Source organism: Plasmodium inui (genome assembly GCF_000524495.1).
Source record: "Plasmodium inui San Antonio 1 unplaced genomic scaffold supercont1.28, whole genome shotgun sequence".
Taxonomy (NCBI): Eukaryota; Apicomplexa; class Aconoidasida; order Haemosporida; family Plasmodiidae; genus Plasmodium; species Plasmodium inui.
The window spans coordinates 10998-27777 of NW_008481862.1; the positions used below are offsets into that span (position 1 = coordinate 10998).

The 16780-nt window shown below is 43.4% G+C and overlaps 7 protein-coding genes across 7 annotated transcripts; 2 read left to right on the forward strand and 5 right to left on the reverse strand.

Moving 5' to 3' along the window:
* Positions 1–3105: 3105 nt before the first annotated feature.
* Positions 3106–3978, forward strand: C922_04699 (hypothetical protein; the record flags this gene model as incomplete). Its single annotated transcript, XM_008820278.1, has 1 exon — positions 3106–3978. One exon carries the CDS (start codon positions 3106–3108, stop codon positions 3976–3978), a length of 873 nt encoding a protein of 290 aa, XP_008818500.1.
* A 1254-nt stretch (positions 3979–5232) lies between these two features.
* Positions 5233–6156, reverse strand: C922_04700 (hypothetical protein; the record flags this gene model as incomplete). The annotated part of the gene is made up of 1 exon (XM_008820279.1): positions 5233–6156. One exon carries the CDS (start codon positions 6154–6156, stop codon positions 5233–5235), a length of 924 nt encoding a protein of 307 aa, XP_008818501.1.
* Positions 6157–7878: 1722 nt separating this feature from the next.
* C922_04701 (hypothetical protein) lies at positions 7879–8292 on the forward strand (the record flags this gene model as incomplete). Its single annotated transcript, XM_008820280.1, has 1 exon — positions 7879–8292. One exon carries the CDS (start codon positions 7879–7881, stop codon positions 8290–8292), a length of 414 nt encoding a protein of 137 aa, XP_008818502.1.
* Positions 8293–9289: 997 nt separating this feature from the next.
* On the reverse strand, positions 9290–10447 carry C922_04702 (pre-mRNA-splicing factor; the record flags this gene model as incomplete). The annotated part of the gene is made up of 1 exon (XM_008820281.1): positions 9290–10447. The coding sequence occupies one exon, from the start codon at positions 10445–10447 to the stop codon at positions 9290–9292; it is 1158 nt and encodes a 385-aa protein (XP_008818503.1).
* A 1754-nt stretch (positions 10448–12201) lies between these two features.
* On the reverse strand, positions 12202–13266 carry C922_04703 (hypothetical protein; the record flags this gene model as incomplete). Its single annotated transcript, XM_008820282.1, has 1 exon — positions 12202–13266. The coding sequence occupies one exon, from the start codon at positions 13264–13266 to the stop codon at positions 12202–12204; it is 1065 nt and encodes a 354-aa protein (XP_008818504.1).
* Positions 13267–13929: 663 nt separating this feature from the next.
* On the reverse strand, positions 13930–14490 carry C922_04704 (hypothetical protein; the record flags this gene model as incomplete). The annotated part of the gene is made up of 1 exon (XM_008820283.1): positions 13930–14490. The coding sequence occupies one exon, from the start codon at positions 14488–14490 to the stop codon at positions 13930–13932; it is 561 nt and encodes a 186-aa protein (XP_008818505.1).
* A 697-nt stretch (positions 14491–15187) lies between these two features.
* C922_04705 (hypothetical protein) lies at positions 15188–15841 on the reverse strand (the record flags this gene model as incomplete). The annotated part of the gene is made up of 1 exon (XM_008820284.1): positions 15188–15841. The coding sequence occupies one exon, from the start codon at positions 15839–15841 to the stop codon at positions 15188–15190; it is 654 nt and encodes a 217-aa protein (XP_008818506.1).
* Positions 15842–16780: the final 939 nt, after the last annotated feature.

Genomic DNA, 16780 nt, shown 5'->3' on the forward strand with positions numbered 1-16780 from the left:
AAAGCAACATTGCAATGCTGCTACTGTTTGAAGCAGACAGAAATAATTATCGGTTCAACGAAACAGTGCAATGAAGTAGGGGATGTCATTCGAATGCGCTTCCCTATCTGTTGGCAAACCAAGGTTGTTCCGCGCAGTTACTTTTTATTTTTATTTTTTTTCCTTCCGTCCATTGTTACACCCCGGGCAAACCCGACTGCCAGCAGGGAGCCTTTCCCACAAGGTGTTATCTAAAGGAAGATAGATCACAATGGGGTCACGTCTACATCGCGAGACTCACCCCTTTGCGCAGGATGGAAGTAAAACGAGCGAGGGGGCATTTCTATCCATCCTACGAAGGGCACGTACACCCATCTTACTCTTGCGCCATTTTCCACGTCTGTCTCTTTTTTTCCCTTCCAAGGGGGAGAAGAATTACGCGGAAATGCCTCTTCCAAGTGGACGAAGCTACGCGACGGTGGAGGGATCACTCGTGGCAACGTTTTGTGAGGACCGCTTTGCGCACTCCACTGTCTACCTCCACGCGATGTTCTAAAAAGAACCTTTTAAAAAAGAGGGCATCCATAAATGCGTCCCCCTAAGGCGCACGCGTGAATATGTGCCGATTGCGATATACCTATACATATCCTACCACCCGATGCATATCTGCGTATGTTATTTCGGTCCACCTGTCCCAACATGACCTAGTGAGGGGTAAACTATCTTTCCGCCTCTATGACGCTCTCGTCCTTTTCCTTTACTCACATGAAACGGTGCTACTTCATTTCCTCCTTTTGCACCGCGCCTGTGTGTTCCTCCTGTCCACCAGTGGTACACTGCACGAAGGGGGGGAAACAATCCCAAAGGATATTTTGCCAGCACGACCTTAACACCTCTTTTATATGCACATAAGAATTGCCTCGGGTGTTGGTTGTCATGAAAACTTCACATTTGGAAAAATGCAAAACGGTGACGAAACCGCAACGGTGACGCCAGGAGAAAAGAAATCCTTCCCATTTAGCTAATGAGAGAAAAAAAAAAAAAAGGGAAAAACCCCTCCTATATTTCACCCCCTTCCGGCCATAAGACATCCAAAGTTAGGTTCCCCAAGATGGAGGCCCAACTTAGTACTGTGCCAGAAACCAATCGACAATTTAATTAATATGGACGAGGTAAGGTTTGTCAAAATGAAGCCTGGCCCATAGGGGTGTTGTATTATACCTATTCATCGCGTCAACAGAGTGACATACAAAGATAAACGTACCCACATTTTGCTCGTATTATCTCTATGCATGTAGCGGCTACAGAGTTCGACTGCGGGCACTTTCGAAATAGCTACCTTCTTTGTGGTGGAATGAGAGCGACTACGACCGTCAGAGCCATTACGACGCTCAGAGCGATTGCGTCACATGTTCACCACAGGAACGCACATCACAAAGAAAAGGAAATGCTATGCATACTAATCATATGTACACGCAGAAATACGCGGCATGGGGGGGGAATCGTATGATGCCATGCTATGCATATAATATACACATAATATAAGCATTGCCTTTGTAATACGGGAGGATGGATGCCCCACGCGAAAAACCACATGGGAATTTTCTCTGCTTATGCTTTATGGGGCGAATGCCCTATTATCTGCAATCCTCACGTAATGACTTCATCATGCATATATATGTAACCCTTTGGGGAGGGGAAAACAAAAAAAAAGAAATTTCCACGATGACGAAACGGACAAGAGTGTTTTTGATCTTTTAGGACCCGTCAACCACCGAGCGCACACTAGGTGAACAGTTCCCCTCCTCTTTTGCTTTTTTTGTTTCCTTTCCCCCCTGCGCGCCTCCGCAAAGTGATGTACAGATGAACTGATGAACAGATGAAGAAATATTTTTTTTGCCCCAACTGGAAGGAGTAATTTTTCTTCTTCACGGCTCAGCGAAGCAGAGGTGACAAATTGTAATGCGCAGACGGGGGCGCACAGTGACGAGGAGAAGGGGCCAGGAAACGCAGCGAAGAAACACAGCCGGGTAAAATTGCGGGGTAACAAAACTGGGCGTCAATTGCGGAGTCAAATGCCGAAGTTACGCGCGAAAAAAGGAAGTGGAACCGCCCGGAGCACAGCCGACAAATGAGCGAAAGGGCCAAAATGAATGATAGCAGCAAACGCCCAATAAAGAAGCAAAATTTCAAACCTGAAATTTAAAACTTCAAATTGAAACTTCAAACTTCAAATGGGCAAATTGGCTATATTTGCACATATAACCGCGAGGCGTGGGGGAAGGGGCGTCCGTCACTGCACCGTGCCACAAATAAATAAAATGCATACCTTGTAAATGCGAATTTAATTTAACCTTTCCTTCCCCTTCATTTTAAAAAAAAAAAAAAAAGTACTATGGAATTTTTTTTTCCTTTTTATTTATTTTTTTACTTTTTTATCTAGTTCCAAATTTTTACCTGAACAAAAAGGCTGTTAATAAAAAAAAAAAATCAAAAACGCCAATTTTGGCTATTCCCACTTGAGTCAAACAAATCACGAGGAAGCGAACAAACGAGGATTTGCTGCATCCAACGTAGGGGCGAAGCATTTTATGCCTTTCGCGTAAATTGTACGTTCGTACGGGAAGAGAAAAAGGTAGGTACAATTTTGTTCAATTTATGCATACCTGTCTGTGCGTACAGGACCATGTGCGTGCGGGGGCGAGAGCGCGCCAGGGCAAGCGCCTTTCCATGTTTACGTAATGTATACGTAATTGTATACGTACGTAAGAGCCAGCAGACGTATGTACCTCTTTACATATGTGTTTTTTGTAAACGTTCCCTTGCCGATGGCTCGCTGCCCCCTGCATAATGCAGATTTTCAAAAAAAAGAAAAAAAGAAGAAGAAAAAACAACAAACAGTGTCCCATTGCAAACCTGCATCTTATGGCTTTTCCCCAATTCAGCTCCCCCAGGAAGCGTCAATCCCACCGCGACTCCCCGTCAGCACTTCCGTGTGTATACGCGCGTAAATATTTGTATAATAGCATATATATAAGCGCATACTCCGCCTATTATACACCGTGCCTGTGCACCCGTCCATATCAGCGCAAGATCACCCCCTCCAATTTCCTCTGCCACTCCAAAATGTATAACAACCAGAATGGAAAAAACGTCCCCGGAGGCAACGGGGGCCAGAACTATGGAGCTGTGTACAACCACGGATCATCCTACAACTACAATTATGGACAAGGAAAAGGAAACAATGAACAAAAAGGATACTACTATGATGCACCCCAAACAGCGACGGCAGCCAATGGAGGACTATACGACGAGTTCTCCCTTAACGAATTTTCTTCGACCAAAATTAGACATGGCTTTATTAGAAAAGTATATTCTATACTGTCCCTCCAGCTCCTGATGACTTTTGGCTGTTCAGCATTGGCCGTTCTCTACCAACCATTTAATACTTTTATAGTGACCAACTACACTCTCTTCTTCGTCCTCGGGATCATTTTAAGCTTACCCATAATGATAACTTTGGCTTGTGCCCCTAATTTGGCCAGAAAATACCCAAGCAATTATTTCCTACTTCTTTTAATAACCGTTGGTATGACTCTAATTGTGACATTAGCAAGTGCCAGAACAAATTCCGAAATTTTCTTTTATGCCTTTGGGACAACGTCTGTTGTGGTCGTAGGGTTAACCATCTTTGCTTTTCAGACCAAATGGGATTTCACCGGATGGTACGTCTACCTCTTTATGGCCTTTTTAATCCTAATGGTGCTAGGCATTGTGGGAATTTTTGTGCGAAGCAAAGTCTTTAACTTAGTTTTCGCAGGAATCAGCGCCTTCCTCTTGTCCATTTCGATCATCGTGGACACGCAACTCATTATTGGTGGAAAACACAAGAAGTATGAATTCTCCGTTGATGACTATATTTTCGCCACCCTGGCGCTGTACATGGACATAATTAATTTGTTTCTTTCCATTCTATCGATTTTTTCCAACGCGGAATGAGGTGGGTCTAGCGGCGCGGTAAACCAGAGTGGCCGACCTACTTAGCCGACAGAATAGCCACCCCACTCATCGACTGATACATGTGAAGCGAACCTTACTGAACTATGTTATATATCTCCCTATTGTATATAGTGCAAAATAAATATATTGAGTTACTAACCTGCCGTCCTATACGAGTCCCACCTCCGCGTGGGTGTCCATGCCCCCCCAAAAGAAAAAAAAAAAAGTGAATACCCACTTGCCTATGTGTGTATGTACATGTGCGCGGTGGTGTGTGTAATTATACATCTGCAAACGTCTGTTGTATTTTTCCTTTTTTTTTTTTTTTTTCTTTTTTACGTTTTAAATATATAATTAAAAACTTAATTTTTAATGTATTAAGAAGAGCATCTTTTCATGTAAAAGAAAAAAAAATTGATATAACGATATATAGAGGTGGAAAGAATTTTCTTTGCACGCCCTGCGGGGTGAACGACTTCCCGCACATTTGGGATGACCACCGAGTGCTCACCTTTACGAACAATCCAAGCGAAGGACTGTATCCCACGTTACCCCTTCACCGTCTACTTTCTGAATTACATTGCAAAAAAAGGACAACCTCGCCATTGCCTTACCACTACATGGGGCAGAAATGCTAAGCAAGAACTAGGTAGAAGAATCCAATCCACAAACCACCTCCACGTATGTGTTGTATTTACACGAGAAAAATTCCCTGGGAGATTATCTTTCTGAACGGGTCATACATTTTGGTGAACTGTTGAGGCAATTTGGGGAATTCTTTTTTTTTTTTTTTCCTTTTTTTACATTTTTACTTCTTTACCAAAGTGATCTCATACAAATAACGTCTTTTCTGATTTGTCCATGTTTACAAAAAAAAACACTTTACTGCTTAAAGGCGAAGTGTGGGGGCTAAGCAGCTTTCGCGCTAGCGTGGTAGCGCATGCCCACGGAGCGAGCTGTTCAATAGGAAACAGGGACATATAGACGGCCATTTCCGCGTTGCACAAAGGGGTGGCAATTTCTGATGCTCCTCTTTCGAAAGGTATCTCCCAAAAGGAAAAGCGCGCAACGTCTGCAACGTCTGCAACGTCTGCAGCGTGTGCAACCTGTGCAAGGGGAGAAACGCGGCAACGGCGCGTCACCGAAATTGTTGCCTCTCATGTGAGGGGCAGTAAACAATTTTGCACAGGGCCACCCACACCCACACGAACAGTAACACTAACATGCACACGGGGGGCGTGCCACGTTTGCCACCTACGAAATGTACCCGCTCAGTTTCTCCCACGTGTTTTTTATATTAAACTTGGGGGAGTCCTCCACGTGGAGAAAGTTCTTCCTGTTGCCCTCCGCTTCTTCCGCGTCGATGACTTGGTTGGCCGTGTCCGCGTCTGCTTTCGCGTTAGCTTTAACGTCTGCTCTCGCTTCGGCTTCTACTTCTCCCCTTCCCGCCTCCCGCGCGAGCGAATGTGCAGCGCGAAGCTCGGGGTCCGCGCCGTCCTCCACTATGCTCCTATTGCTGCGCACGGCTATGCTGCCATTCGAAGACATGCTTCTATTGACCAATTCGGACTGGCTGCGCTCGCTTAGATGAGCCTCAGTGTCCCTTGCCTTTCTGAACCTTTCCCTACACTTATTAAACAGCGAATCATCGGCATCCTTTGTCTTCTGTACACGTTTGTAGTCGAAATTTTCGTAGCTAACGAACTCTCGGGTTATTATTTTTTCTTGCTGACTGGGTTGGGGTCTTCTGCTAGGGAACTCTCCCTCTTCGTATGTTCCTCCCTCGTTGTATGTTCCCTCCTCTTTGTATCTTCCTCCCTCGTCGCTTCTCTCTCCGTCCACGTTTTTTTCCCCATCAGAAATGTTCAACAGGCTGTAGACATGTCCTTTTAATATGTAGTACAACTTTTTGTACCAGGGGAGGTGTCCATACTTCGAGTCCTCGCTCTTGAAGCAGGAAGAGAATTTCGAGTCGTTCAGTTTATCTTTCCATTCGCTTTTTTTAACGGTGAAATAATCAAATGTGTCCTTTTTTGTTTTTTCATATTCTGAGCACAGTCTGTGCAGCCAATTCATTTCGCTCTTTTTCTTCTTGGCAGTTTCCTCCTTTTTCCTCAGGTTGAAAACTGCTGTGGATTTGTCCAGGGAGTAGGCGTACAGCTCGGCTATCCGCTTCATCTTCGCGTGCGCGCGGGTGAGCAAATGGAGAGGTGCGCGAAATTGCAGGAGAGCAAGGGAAAAAATGAACAAATTTACAAATTTACAAATTTACAAATTTATAGGTCCACAAATCGATAAATCTACAAATGGACAAATCTACAGATCGAGTGACAATTTTCCTGCGCTGCGATATACAACTGCTTCCAACTGATCGACAAAATGAAGTGTTAAAAACAGCGGATAGTAAAAACGTCTGTATTCTACATTTTTTTATGAACAGGCAATAAAAAAAAAAAAAAAATAGCTATCTAGTTAGCTCTAAAAAAAAAATCTTCAAAAGAAAACACACAGTCATGGCTTTTTTTTTTTTTTTTGCATTTTGAGGAAGGAAAAAAAAAAGCTCTAAAAAGATAATCGCGTTTTACACCAATTTTCTTATTTCCCGAGCCAACAAACTGAGATGTAAAAATGGGGAATAAGATCAGATCGCGTCATGCAAAGACGGGTAGTAATTATTTTCCACTATTCTCACAACGGGTGTGCCACATTGCCACCCTTTCAGCGAACTGTATTCTCCACCTGGAGTAAGCGTCAGTGAAATGCACAAGTGCACACAGAACCTCGTCGTGATAGGCTTCCCAAGGTAACAAAAATTGGATTTGCCAGTGGGGAGAGAAAAAGATCCATTTTTTTGTTCCCCCGTGTAACATGTGCTAATAAGTATGTTGTTGCATTTTAGAACGTACGTCACAGACGTTGTCACCTTTGCGCCAACGTTGCTACAGCAATAGGCCAGCATGTGCTGGGAAAACGAGAGGAGCTATTAAAGGAGGTTGTTACGTCAAGCAAGAGTTTGTTGTCCCTGTTCATCCTTTTTGATAACGCGAGAAACGCTCGCCAATGAAGCGGTTGCTAACGTGACATGGATCCCCCCTTCTGGAAAATCATCCTTTCAATGGTTCGCGAAATGCTTAAAAAATTTAATCACCAATGGATGGAATAACTTGGCACAAGTGGACAGTGCAACGTCGCTAAACCTGGTGCTTACCACCCGCAGGGGATTTTGCGGACCTTGCAAAAAAAAAAAAAAAAAAAAATTAATTCAAATAATATCCAGTCATACCATGTCATATCATGTCATAACACATAAAACTAAACTAAGTTAAATTAAATCACACTGACACTGTGACGGTTCATTCTTCAAGGGGAGTACCGCGTATACACTCAGCAGAATTGTGTCAGTTTTGAGAGAACCAATGGGTAGCTCTTCTTCCACAAGAAAGCAAACGTACGCACAAGTTAAAGGTGCCACAAAATCACAGCTTTCAATTTTCCAACAAATTGCACTGAAATGAATATGCCACTTACAAAGGCCTAACGAAATGGCGAAATTTTCATAAAATAAACTAATTTTTTAACTTACTTATGCGTACATAGGGAAATGCAGAACATCCCCCCAGGTCAATTTTATCCAGGGGCGCCATATTTTAATGCTTACCTAGCGGTAGCATGAAAACATTCATTCTGTGTTTCCACTGACAGAGGCGGTTTCTCTTCAAAACGAAGGGACTGCTCACCTAGAAGAGAAGGGTAGAACTTTCCTCCCAGTAGAAGAGGATTACCCCATAACTGTACCCTTTTTTTTGACGTAGCCCTTTGGTGCAGGCCCTTTTTTCCTCCTTTTTTTTTCCTTGGCCCACATTTCGCCCCCGACTGGCTTACCCCTCATTTTAGCCCCAAATGTCCCTTCTCAAGCTAATATACGTAATAGTGATGCCTCTGGGAATAACGCTCCTTTTGTCCTGCCTGCTGAAAATAAGATTCCTCGTACGGTTCAGTTACTCATTCTGTCGCAAAAGAATTGGGGACAGCCCGATCAGAATTGTCTCCCTAATTTTACTCCTAAACTTTATGCTTTTCATGACAGAATCGTATAAATTGAAATATGGCCTGAACAAAATGTATAATCCGAAGGAGGCCATACCGGGGCTGTCAGATGAGTACTACAAAATATACAAATGGAGACATGAGCGGAACTGGTGGATTGGCCTTTCAAATTTGTGCATATGGTTAATGTTGTGGAGGTCTACGGGGATAATTAATAACTACGTTAAGTACTTGGAGAACAGGAAAACGCAGATGAGTCTTCTTTGACGAGGGAGCAGCAGCTTCGAAGCGAAAGGATGCACGTGAAGAACCGCGCAGGGAAAAGTTCCCAAACGAGCATTTACAGCTCCCCCCCCTTTGGGCTTATTTCACTTTCGTTTTGTTGTCTCCCTCTGCATTTGGAACGCAAACCGGTGATTCTAACCACTGGGAAGCATAACGAGGGAAATGGCCCGCAAGCAGATGTTTATGTATGACACCTTTTTCGTTTTTCTTTCTTGCGTCCCTTTTGTGCCATTCGTGCACCCGTCTTTCTCTTACCCGGTGCACATCCTACCATTCTTTTTTTTCTTTTTTTTGTTAACTATGCTACATGTCTGTCTGTGTGCACAACTAGCCAAAATGGCAACACGTCAGGGAAATAAATCTTTTTTTTTCCAATTTGGCACATTAGTGGTAGATATTACAACAGTGGGAACCCCTGCATGACGTGAGAAAAAAAAATGTGCACTGTTTCCCCTATTTTGTACTTTTTCCTTTACACAATAGTTTAACCTACGAGTTTGCAAAAGTTGTGCTGACTTCAAATTTGGTGAAGCGGCATGATTTACTTTCTGACCAGATCATACAAAAAAGAAAAAAAAAAAAAAAAATTTTTTTTGTATGACCTCGTCAGGCAAAAAAGAAAAGAAGAAAAAAAAAAGCTACTTTACCAAACTGGCTTCGCTGTTCGACCAGCCTACCACAAAATGCGCAAAATCCTAGATTGGACAAATAAAGTTCTAATGAGGGGTGTCGTGAACGGCGGCCTGAAGAGCGGTGGCGTGCAGGATAATACAAAGCAAAACAGAGCAACGCAGCGCAGCAGAAAGCTTGGCTTCGCTTTCCCAACGAATGGTTCCCTTGAAATGTGCACACGAGTGGGGGGTAAAAAAAGGGTGCTGACTTTAACAAAAAAAAGAATCGTGCCAAAATGGCAACGTGACAACGGTGAAAACGCCAACAATGGTGAAGACGCTAATAACAGTGGACTGCCGCGCTTCCGTTACTTGCGCTGCTCCGCCTCGGACGGGCGCATGGACAAATAAGGCGCGGAGTTAGGCGCCTTGGGATTAAAGTTGTAATTCTGGTAAGGAAAAAACATGGGAGGCGCGGGAACCATCATCCCTGGCGGTGCCTGACCCTCTGCTTTGTTATTCTTCTTCATAAAATTGACATTTCCATGGTTTTGCCACCCGTTGTTGTACCACCCAGGGGGGACTCCTCCCCATGGTGGGGGGGCCACAAATGGCGCAGCACCCCTGGGGATTACTTCTTCCTGGAGAATAACCGTTAAGTTGGAGCCATTCAATTCGAGACCATCTTTATAAGCTTCTGCAGCATTTTTTGCAGACTGCGAATTGGCGTACGAAATGAACATTTTCGAATCCTTCGGGATCACTTTAATTGATTTAATTTCACCAAATTTTTTAAAACAATCTTTTACAGTGACCTGACTTACAGCTTCGCTAATCCCATGAATACAAATGTTGTTAGCCATAAATCGCTTATCTTCATTTTTCTGTTCATACCTTGTGAGTATTTTCTCAGCCAACACGTCATTTTCTCCAGTATACCTACTTTTAATATTTTGATTGCTTAGCGATTTGTCTAAGTGTATTTCTTTGTGAAGATAGGGACATTCTGCTCCTCGATTACATTCATTTTTCCTCCAGAAGCTACAAACCCTTGCCATGTTTCTCTTAAAATAAGGATCCCTCCTCCTCAGTTTTGACAAATCCATATTGCCTCGATTAATTTTCTCATACGTATTGGTATCAAGATTTTTTTCTACTTGTTCGAGAAAAAAGTTTCTATTCGTTTCATTTTCCGGCATGGAGACAATACTCGTTTCGAGAAATTTGTCCCTGACTTGTACAGGTAGATTATACTGTAAATCGAATAAGCATGTCTGGCATACATTTTTCACTTTTGCACACATGTTGCAGATAATTGTTTGTTTGTATCGAGATTTCTGCCCCGGCTTCCATCTAAATAGGGTGAAGGGGTTATTGCAGATTTTGCACTCTTTTCCATTTTCTTCTTTTATTAATCGAACGTATGGATTCTCTCCCAGGCAGGTTTCACAAAGGATGGGCAGTTCTGCGCTTTCCGCCCCCTGCTTCTTCACGTCCGCCCTAACGTTGTGTCCGAATCTGTCCATCTTGCTGCGAAGTGTTTTGTGGTAGCGGTCACCCGCGTGTTGGACTGCTTTGGCTATATATACAGGTATGTCACCATAGGCGTACCTTAGTAGGGCCCCACGCTGTGTTGACTACGTCCCTCTACATGGGCACGTCGCGCTACCCGCATCGCGCTGCCTGCACTGCGCTTTTCTTGTGAGCATGTCTGGAAGAAGGGGCAGCGCTGTTCGGGATTATATATATCGAACGTTGCTAGCCAGCCATTCGCTTATGACCAGCCTGGCAAAAACAACTACATATGGCGATATCCAGTAAAAAAGTGACTACCTGGGGATGGCTAACTAAAATGCTGACATGGCGTCAAGGATGTGGCGGCTTTCTACGCGAGAAGGTTGCCTCCCCAATTCGTCACTGGATCAGCCCTATACATCGGCGCACGTTATGGCGAACTGTAGAAATAACTCACGGACAAGGCATAACATAATGCCTATCCACGCTCAACCTTCGATCACTACGTATTGAGAGAAAATGACGTGAGCTCCCTCGGCGCGATGAGTAACACCGCGCGGTCGCCTTCGCCCTCTTAAAGGATGGCAACAAACCGCAGGGGTCGCAAACCGTTACGGTTTATTGTTTGAAAAAGGAAAATTTACTCATTCGCAAAATGGGGCGCGCCGCACTGTTTAGCTTAAGCGGCACTGTTTTCAGGGTTTTCCTTTTCCCTTTTTTTTTTTTTTTTTTTTTGCCTGTTCCTCTTCGCCGCGCTTCTTTCGAGGGGCTGGTCCGACTCCAGTTTTTTTTCCCTTTTCTCATCATCATACCCCCTGTGGTTCATTCCATTTTTTCAAAAGGGAAGTTTAAAATATGGGAAAAGAAAAAAAAAAAAAAAAGCAACTGGGCAATGTCCAAATTTGAGGCATTTTATACCAACAAATTCGAAATTAACCATTCGAGAAAAAAAATAAGATAAAACAAAATGACAAATTCATTTACGTGATGAGGTGATATTTGCAAACAAATTAACAAACGCAGAGCTGCATTTTTTTTTTTTCCATTCCTGTGTCCCTCCTCGCACCTCCACAGGATAGCAGCACAGAGTACGTCAAAGGAGCGCTACATGCCAGTCTGTTGGACGACATTCCCGTTGCGGTTTAAACCAACGTCCATTTTGAAAGGTCACTTATTTTTTCCCCCATGTTGTACAAAAAGGGGATATATATTCCATGTATGTCCTTACGCGTGGTAGCTCCTTCCTTTCCCCGCAGGGTAAAACGGACGTGTCAGAAGTGTGCATACTAAGCCACGCACAAACTACCGGACAACGCAAAAAAGAAAAAAAAAAACAGTGCAAAGAGGACTCCCTCCCCATTTTAACTGCACTTTTTTTTATATCCCCACCCCCCCTCCTTAAGCGAGTACCTGGTGCAACCATGTGTTGCCAGTGCATAAGGGTCTACTCTGGAAAAACACAAAAAAGGGTACTCCTGTCCATTTTATATACTCAAAGGGGTACTTACTGGAAAAGAAAAAAAAAAAAAAAAAACTCCACACGATGTGCGCCATTCTGTCCTGTTTTTTTTTTCTCCAAAGTGAATGTATACCCCTTACGTGTTAGTTAAACGGATTAGCCATCCTGGGGAGGCCCAGATGAATTCACAAAATGTTGGTTCTTGTGGGGGAAAATGTGCAGGCAGAGCCATCCCCAAATCGCCGCTATCCCTTTGTGGGGAAAACATGTAGAGACAGGCATCCCCCATTTGCGGCTACCCCCCTCCTAGCGCTTCCTAAAAATGGACTGCACCCAAATTCTCTTCATCTCCAAATTCCGTTTCCTGTTCTTAACAATCCTAGTGATGTATCCATTTTGCACTTCCTCGAAAAAACCATTTTCGCAAAAAAGGCTCCGCAGTTCCTCCGTTTTGAAGAAATACACAAAGGTTTTATCCCCCCGGACGTAAAAATTTTCGGAGATTTTTTTTCCCTTCTTATTTGCAAATCTCACTTGTGCCAAATCGTACAGTCCGTAATCGCGTAGTAGAACGTAGCCTCCTCTTTTTAAGTATCTGTACGAATGGTAAATAACATTCTTCATTTTCTCCGGTTGTACTGAGGACAAAACGTAAATGAGCAATACGATGTCCACCGTCCCTATGTCGCACACCTGAGTGGAATCTTCCTCAGGGGCTGTTATATCCACTACGCACGTTTTGATTAAATTTCCCATTTTTTTATAACGCTTCAGTTCGAAAATGTCGGAACTGGCGTCTTCTTCTTCGGAGTTGTCCTCGTTCTGAGTCACTTCAGCGGCCTCGGTCCGGTCGTTCTCCGTTTCCTCTGTCCCTTCGCCCGGCACTCCCTTCAACTTCTCATTCAAACTGACCACCCGGCTCCACTTCTCATTCAGGAGATTTATTGCATTTTTTGAAAAGTCTATCCCGACGCAGTCTAAATGTTCGTACTCCATTAGTAGTGGTATTAGCGTATTTCCGACGCCGCATCCGATTTCCAGGACGAGCTTCTTCTCCTTTCTATTCCCCACTTCTGTTGTGCCTTCCTCACCGTCTTGTATGGCATCCCCAGTAGTCTCTTCATTTATGGACGTCTGGCCCCTGAAGATGTGGTCGAACTCGATTCTTATCCACTTCCTATCTTTAAAAAAATTGCTTTTGTAATTATGGTAAAACTTATCCCAGTTCTTTTTCCTCTCACTTATCAGTTTCTCCTTCTGGCACTCCCTCAGAACACGCCGATTGCTTTCAATAATTCTCTTCTCATTTTGTACTGCTTCTTCCGAAAGGGTAAAGTTGACCACAATGTCGGAATCGAAGAAGGGTCTCATATTTCTTGGTTTGCAAAATTCGAGGGCGGAACAAATAAACATAGCTGCCAAAACAAGGGAGAGAAAAATTAAAAAAAAGAAAAAAAAAACGGCTGACTTGTTCATACAAATTGGTGCCAATTTTGTTCAGTTCTGTTTTTTTTTTTTTTTTTTATAGCTAGCTATACCGTCAAATTGGTAGTTATGCCTCATGACAAATTTGACGCAGAGTTTACGATAATTTAACTTCCTCTTTTGTGAGTTTCTCCCTCATAAGGGTTGTAAAAACGGCTAAGCAGAACGAATTTATACATGTTCGTATTCGCTCTTTCGGACGTCTCGTGGCCTCCAATTTGCAACAAAAACGGATTTTCCTGCGCTGCACACAAGTCTTTAATTGGGTTACCATTTGTCAATTTTAATATGTGGTTCTTCCACAGCGGCCACATGACGGATGCTGTCGCGGTAGGTTTGTGAGACCTACGGTTGAACTTTCCTCCTTTTAGGGATCAATATGGTGCAAAAAAAATTAAGGCAAAGCAAAACAAAGCAGAGTATAGAAAAGCATACGGATATAGCAGGGCACTACCTCGCAAGGTATGAGAAGCCACGCGCTTATGAAGACAGTTTGGGTATTCATCGGCTTTTCCCCCCTTCCAACCACCACTACAACCTGAGGCAACTCTATTTATAAGAGTAAACCTTCACGTAAACGATGTTATCTGACGGATCCGCTGCTTCTTTCCCTGTCAGCAATATTAAGATGACGTTTTTTTTCACGCTGCGTGATACCCTCAACATGCGAACGAGGTCTCTAATCACATGGTCTCTACACACAGCATACACAGCGTAAACCGCGTGAGTATATTGCTCACCATCTAGGTAAAGTAAAAAATGTGCTCCATAAATATCTCCCTCTTTGACGATGTAACCTGCCTTCTCAAAATAGCTGACATAGCTTAGCAGCGACTTGTTTTGCGCTTCATCATCGCTACACAGCTGGGTAGTTCTTCCCACGTCTGTTTTGCTACCAGTTGGTTTCTCACGTGCAAAATTCGTTTCCTTTTCAGTGTGAAACTGAGAAAAGTTCAGAAACTCGACCTGCGTCTCACTGTCGTAAGGGAAACCATCGCAGCTGCACTTTTTCGAATTTTTTTCCAATGTGTCGATGACGTAGTCGTCTGCATTCCCATCGTCGACCTGCAGTTCGTAGTCCTCCTTTTTATACGTGTAGATGATTTTCATTGCGCCGTGGTGGGGGTTCTCCCTTTCGGGGCTTCTTCACTGAGCGGCCATGTGACAGTCTATCATCACGAGAGGGGGCCATCGCCTATACGACACGGAGGGGTACATTCCTGTGTACACAAACTGCTTCTACAGTACCACCTTCTTCTTGTGAAACAATTTCAACCTCCCGTATGCTCCAGCATTCCGCATCCTTGGCAACGCCGTCGAGTGGAGAAATTTTTCTGCCCTTCTCATGAGCAGAACGTTTGGGCGGCGTACAAAATGGACCCGTTCGCAATTTTCGCAAAAATTATACATGCCTTGTGTTAAGGAAAGTTCTGCCTATCGGTGGCGTTTTTTTTTTTTCTCCCCATGCGCGTAGCGTAACTAGAAGTGTTACCATAACTGAAGGTGCACAAGGGGCAGGAGAGGAGGTACACACAAAAAAAAGAAAAATAAGGAAAACAAAAATGGGTTAAAAAAAGGCAATCAAAAATGAGTTAAAAAAAAGAAAAAATGCCAACCAAGTAAGCAGCTTAGACTGAGCGGTTACCAAAGGTGCGTAAAAATTGGGCTATTCAAAAAATTACCGCGTAACCTCCAAAAAAAAAAAAGCGTTCGCAACATGTAGGTCAGGGGATTGACCATGATGAGTCGACACAAAAAAAAACGCTTCCGCATGCCCCTTTTTTTGGCGGCCATATGATATACACCCCTATCTCAAGCGTGGCGCAAAGAACCGATGGGGAACAGCGCCAACACCCTTAAGGACACAATACCCATCAACATCCTTGTACGTATTTGCATACATATTATCGATTTTTCGTATCTGCGACAGGACATTCTTTTTTAAGTTAATCAAAGAACTATACCTTCGCTGAAGAATGGCAGCTCTGGTCTTCAGTTTTTTCTTTTCCGCCTTCAGCACATAGGTGGTCGTAGTCTCTTCCTTGTCGTCGTAAAGTTCATGTGAGTTGTTAAAAATATATCTCAGGGGGACATTTATGTAGTAATTTTCCAGCACTTTATTTATTTTTTTTAATTTTCTATATAATGCATTTGTTTTCTCCTTCAGATCGTCCCTCTTGTTTCTTAACACGACGTCTGTCCTCAGCACTTTCTCCTCTTTTTCTAATTCGTTTGTGCCATCTGTTATCCTTGAGTGAACCATACCCGTGTGGAACTCATCGGGGTTTTTATTCATAATTTTTTCCTTTAGCACATTTTCTATTTTTTTTTTCTTTTTATATATTTCTCTCCTCTTTCCATAGTCCACTTTTTTTTCCAGCTCCCCCAGGTGTAGCCTCTCTTTGGCTTGCCCTCTTTCCTGGTAGCTTCGCTTCGGAATGACATTCTTATAGCTCGACATTTTTTTTTCTTCTTCTCTGATGTGCGGGGGATGCCTACATTTATTTTGTGTGCGTTTTCCGCGGCGCCGGAAAGTCGTGGGCGGAGAGCTCTTAAATGGATTTCTTTCAACCCACAAATTGATGCAGCCGCGGATACGGTAGAAGAAGGGGAAAGGTACTTCCGACTCGATCCCCTCCGGATGGACTATTCCCTATTTGTTTCTTCTGTTATATGCCTGTCGGATTCAGGATTCTCAACTTTTTCCCTTTAGAATGCGCAGCTGAAATGGAAAAGGCTCTGTTGGTGGCAGCAGGCAAAAACCCGGCTTTCTCCCCAATTAATGCCGTATTTTTAGGCGAACGCTAAAATGGTCAGTCACGTGAGACGAGCTTCGATTGATGCGTTCCTTTGGAGGCGATCCTTTGGAGGCGATGCTTTGGAAGCGATCCTTTGGAAGCGATCCTTCCCATGCTATCATTTCTACACTATCCTTTCGATGCGTCTCTGCTTTGCATTCCCCTTTCGCGAAAGCTGCTCTCTCGGCTGAAACAATCCTCTGGGAAAAAGCTTACGCGTGAGTACTTCTACTACATACGCACATCCCTGTCAGTGGCGTGGTCCCCTTTTTTGGCAACTAATCTGTCGTATCCCCTAAGGCAAAAAAATCCAAGTGACGCGAAAAAGGGATTAACAGAATTTACCACTTTTTGGAGAAATTTCTATGTGCCACTTCAAAACGAATGACTCATCGTCCTCTGCACTGATTTGAAGTTACGCCGTCGTGGGATTGCAAAAAAGAAAAGAAAAAAAAAAGAAAGCAAGAAAGCAATCGCAAGAAAAAAAAGGGTGCTACCTCTATGCTGACATATTTATTTTATTTTTTTTATTTCCCACATTTAATTGCACTCTTTTAAAGAAGAAGAAGAAAAAAAAAAATCTTAATTCAACCCATTTGACA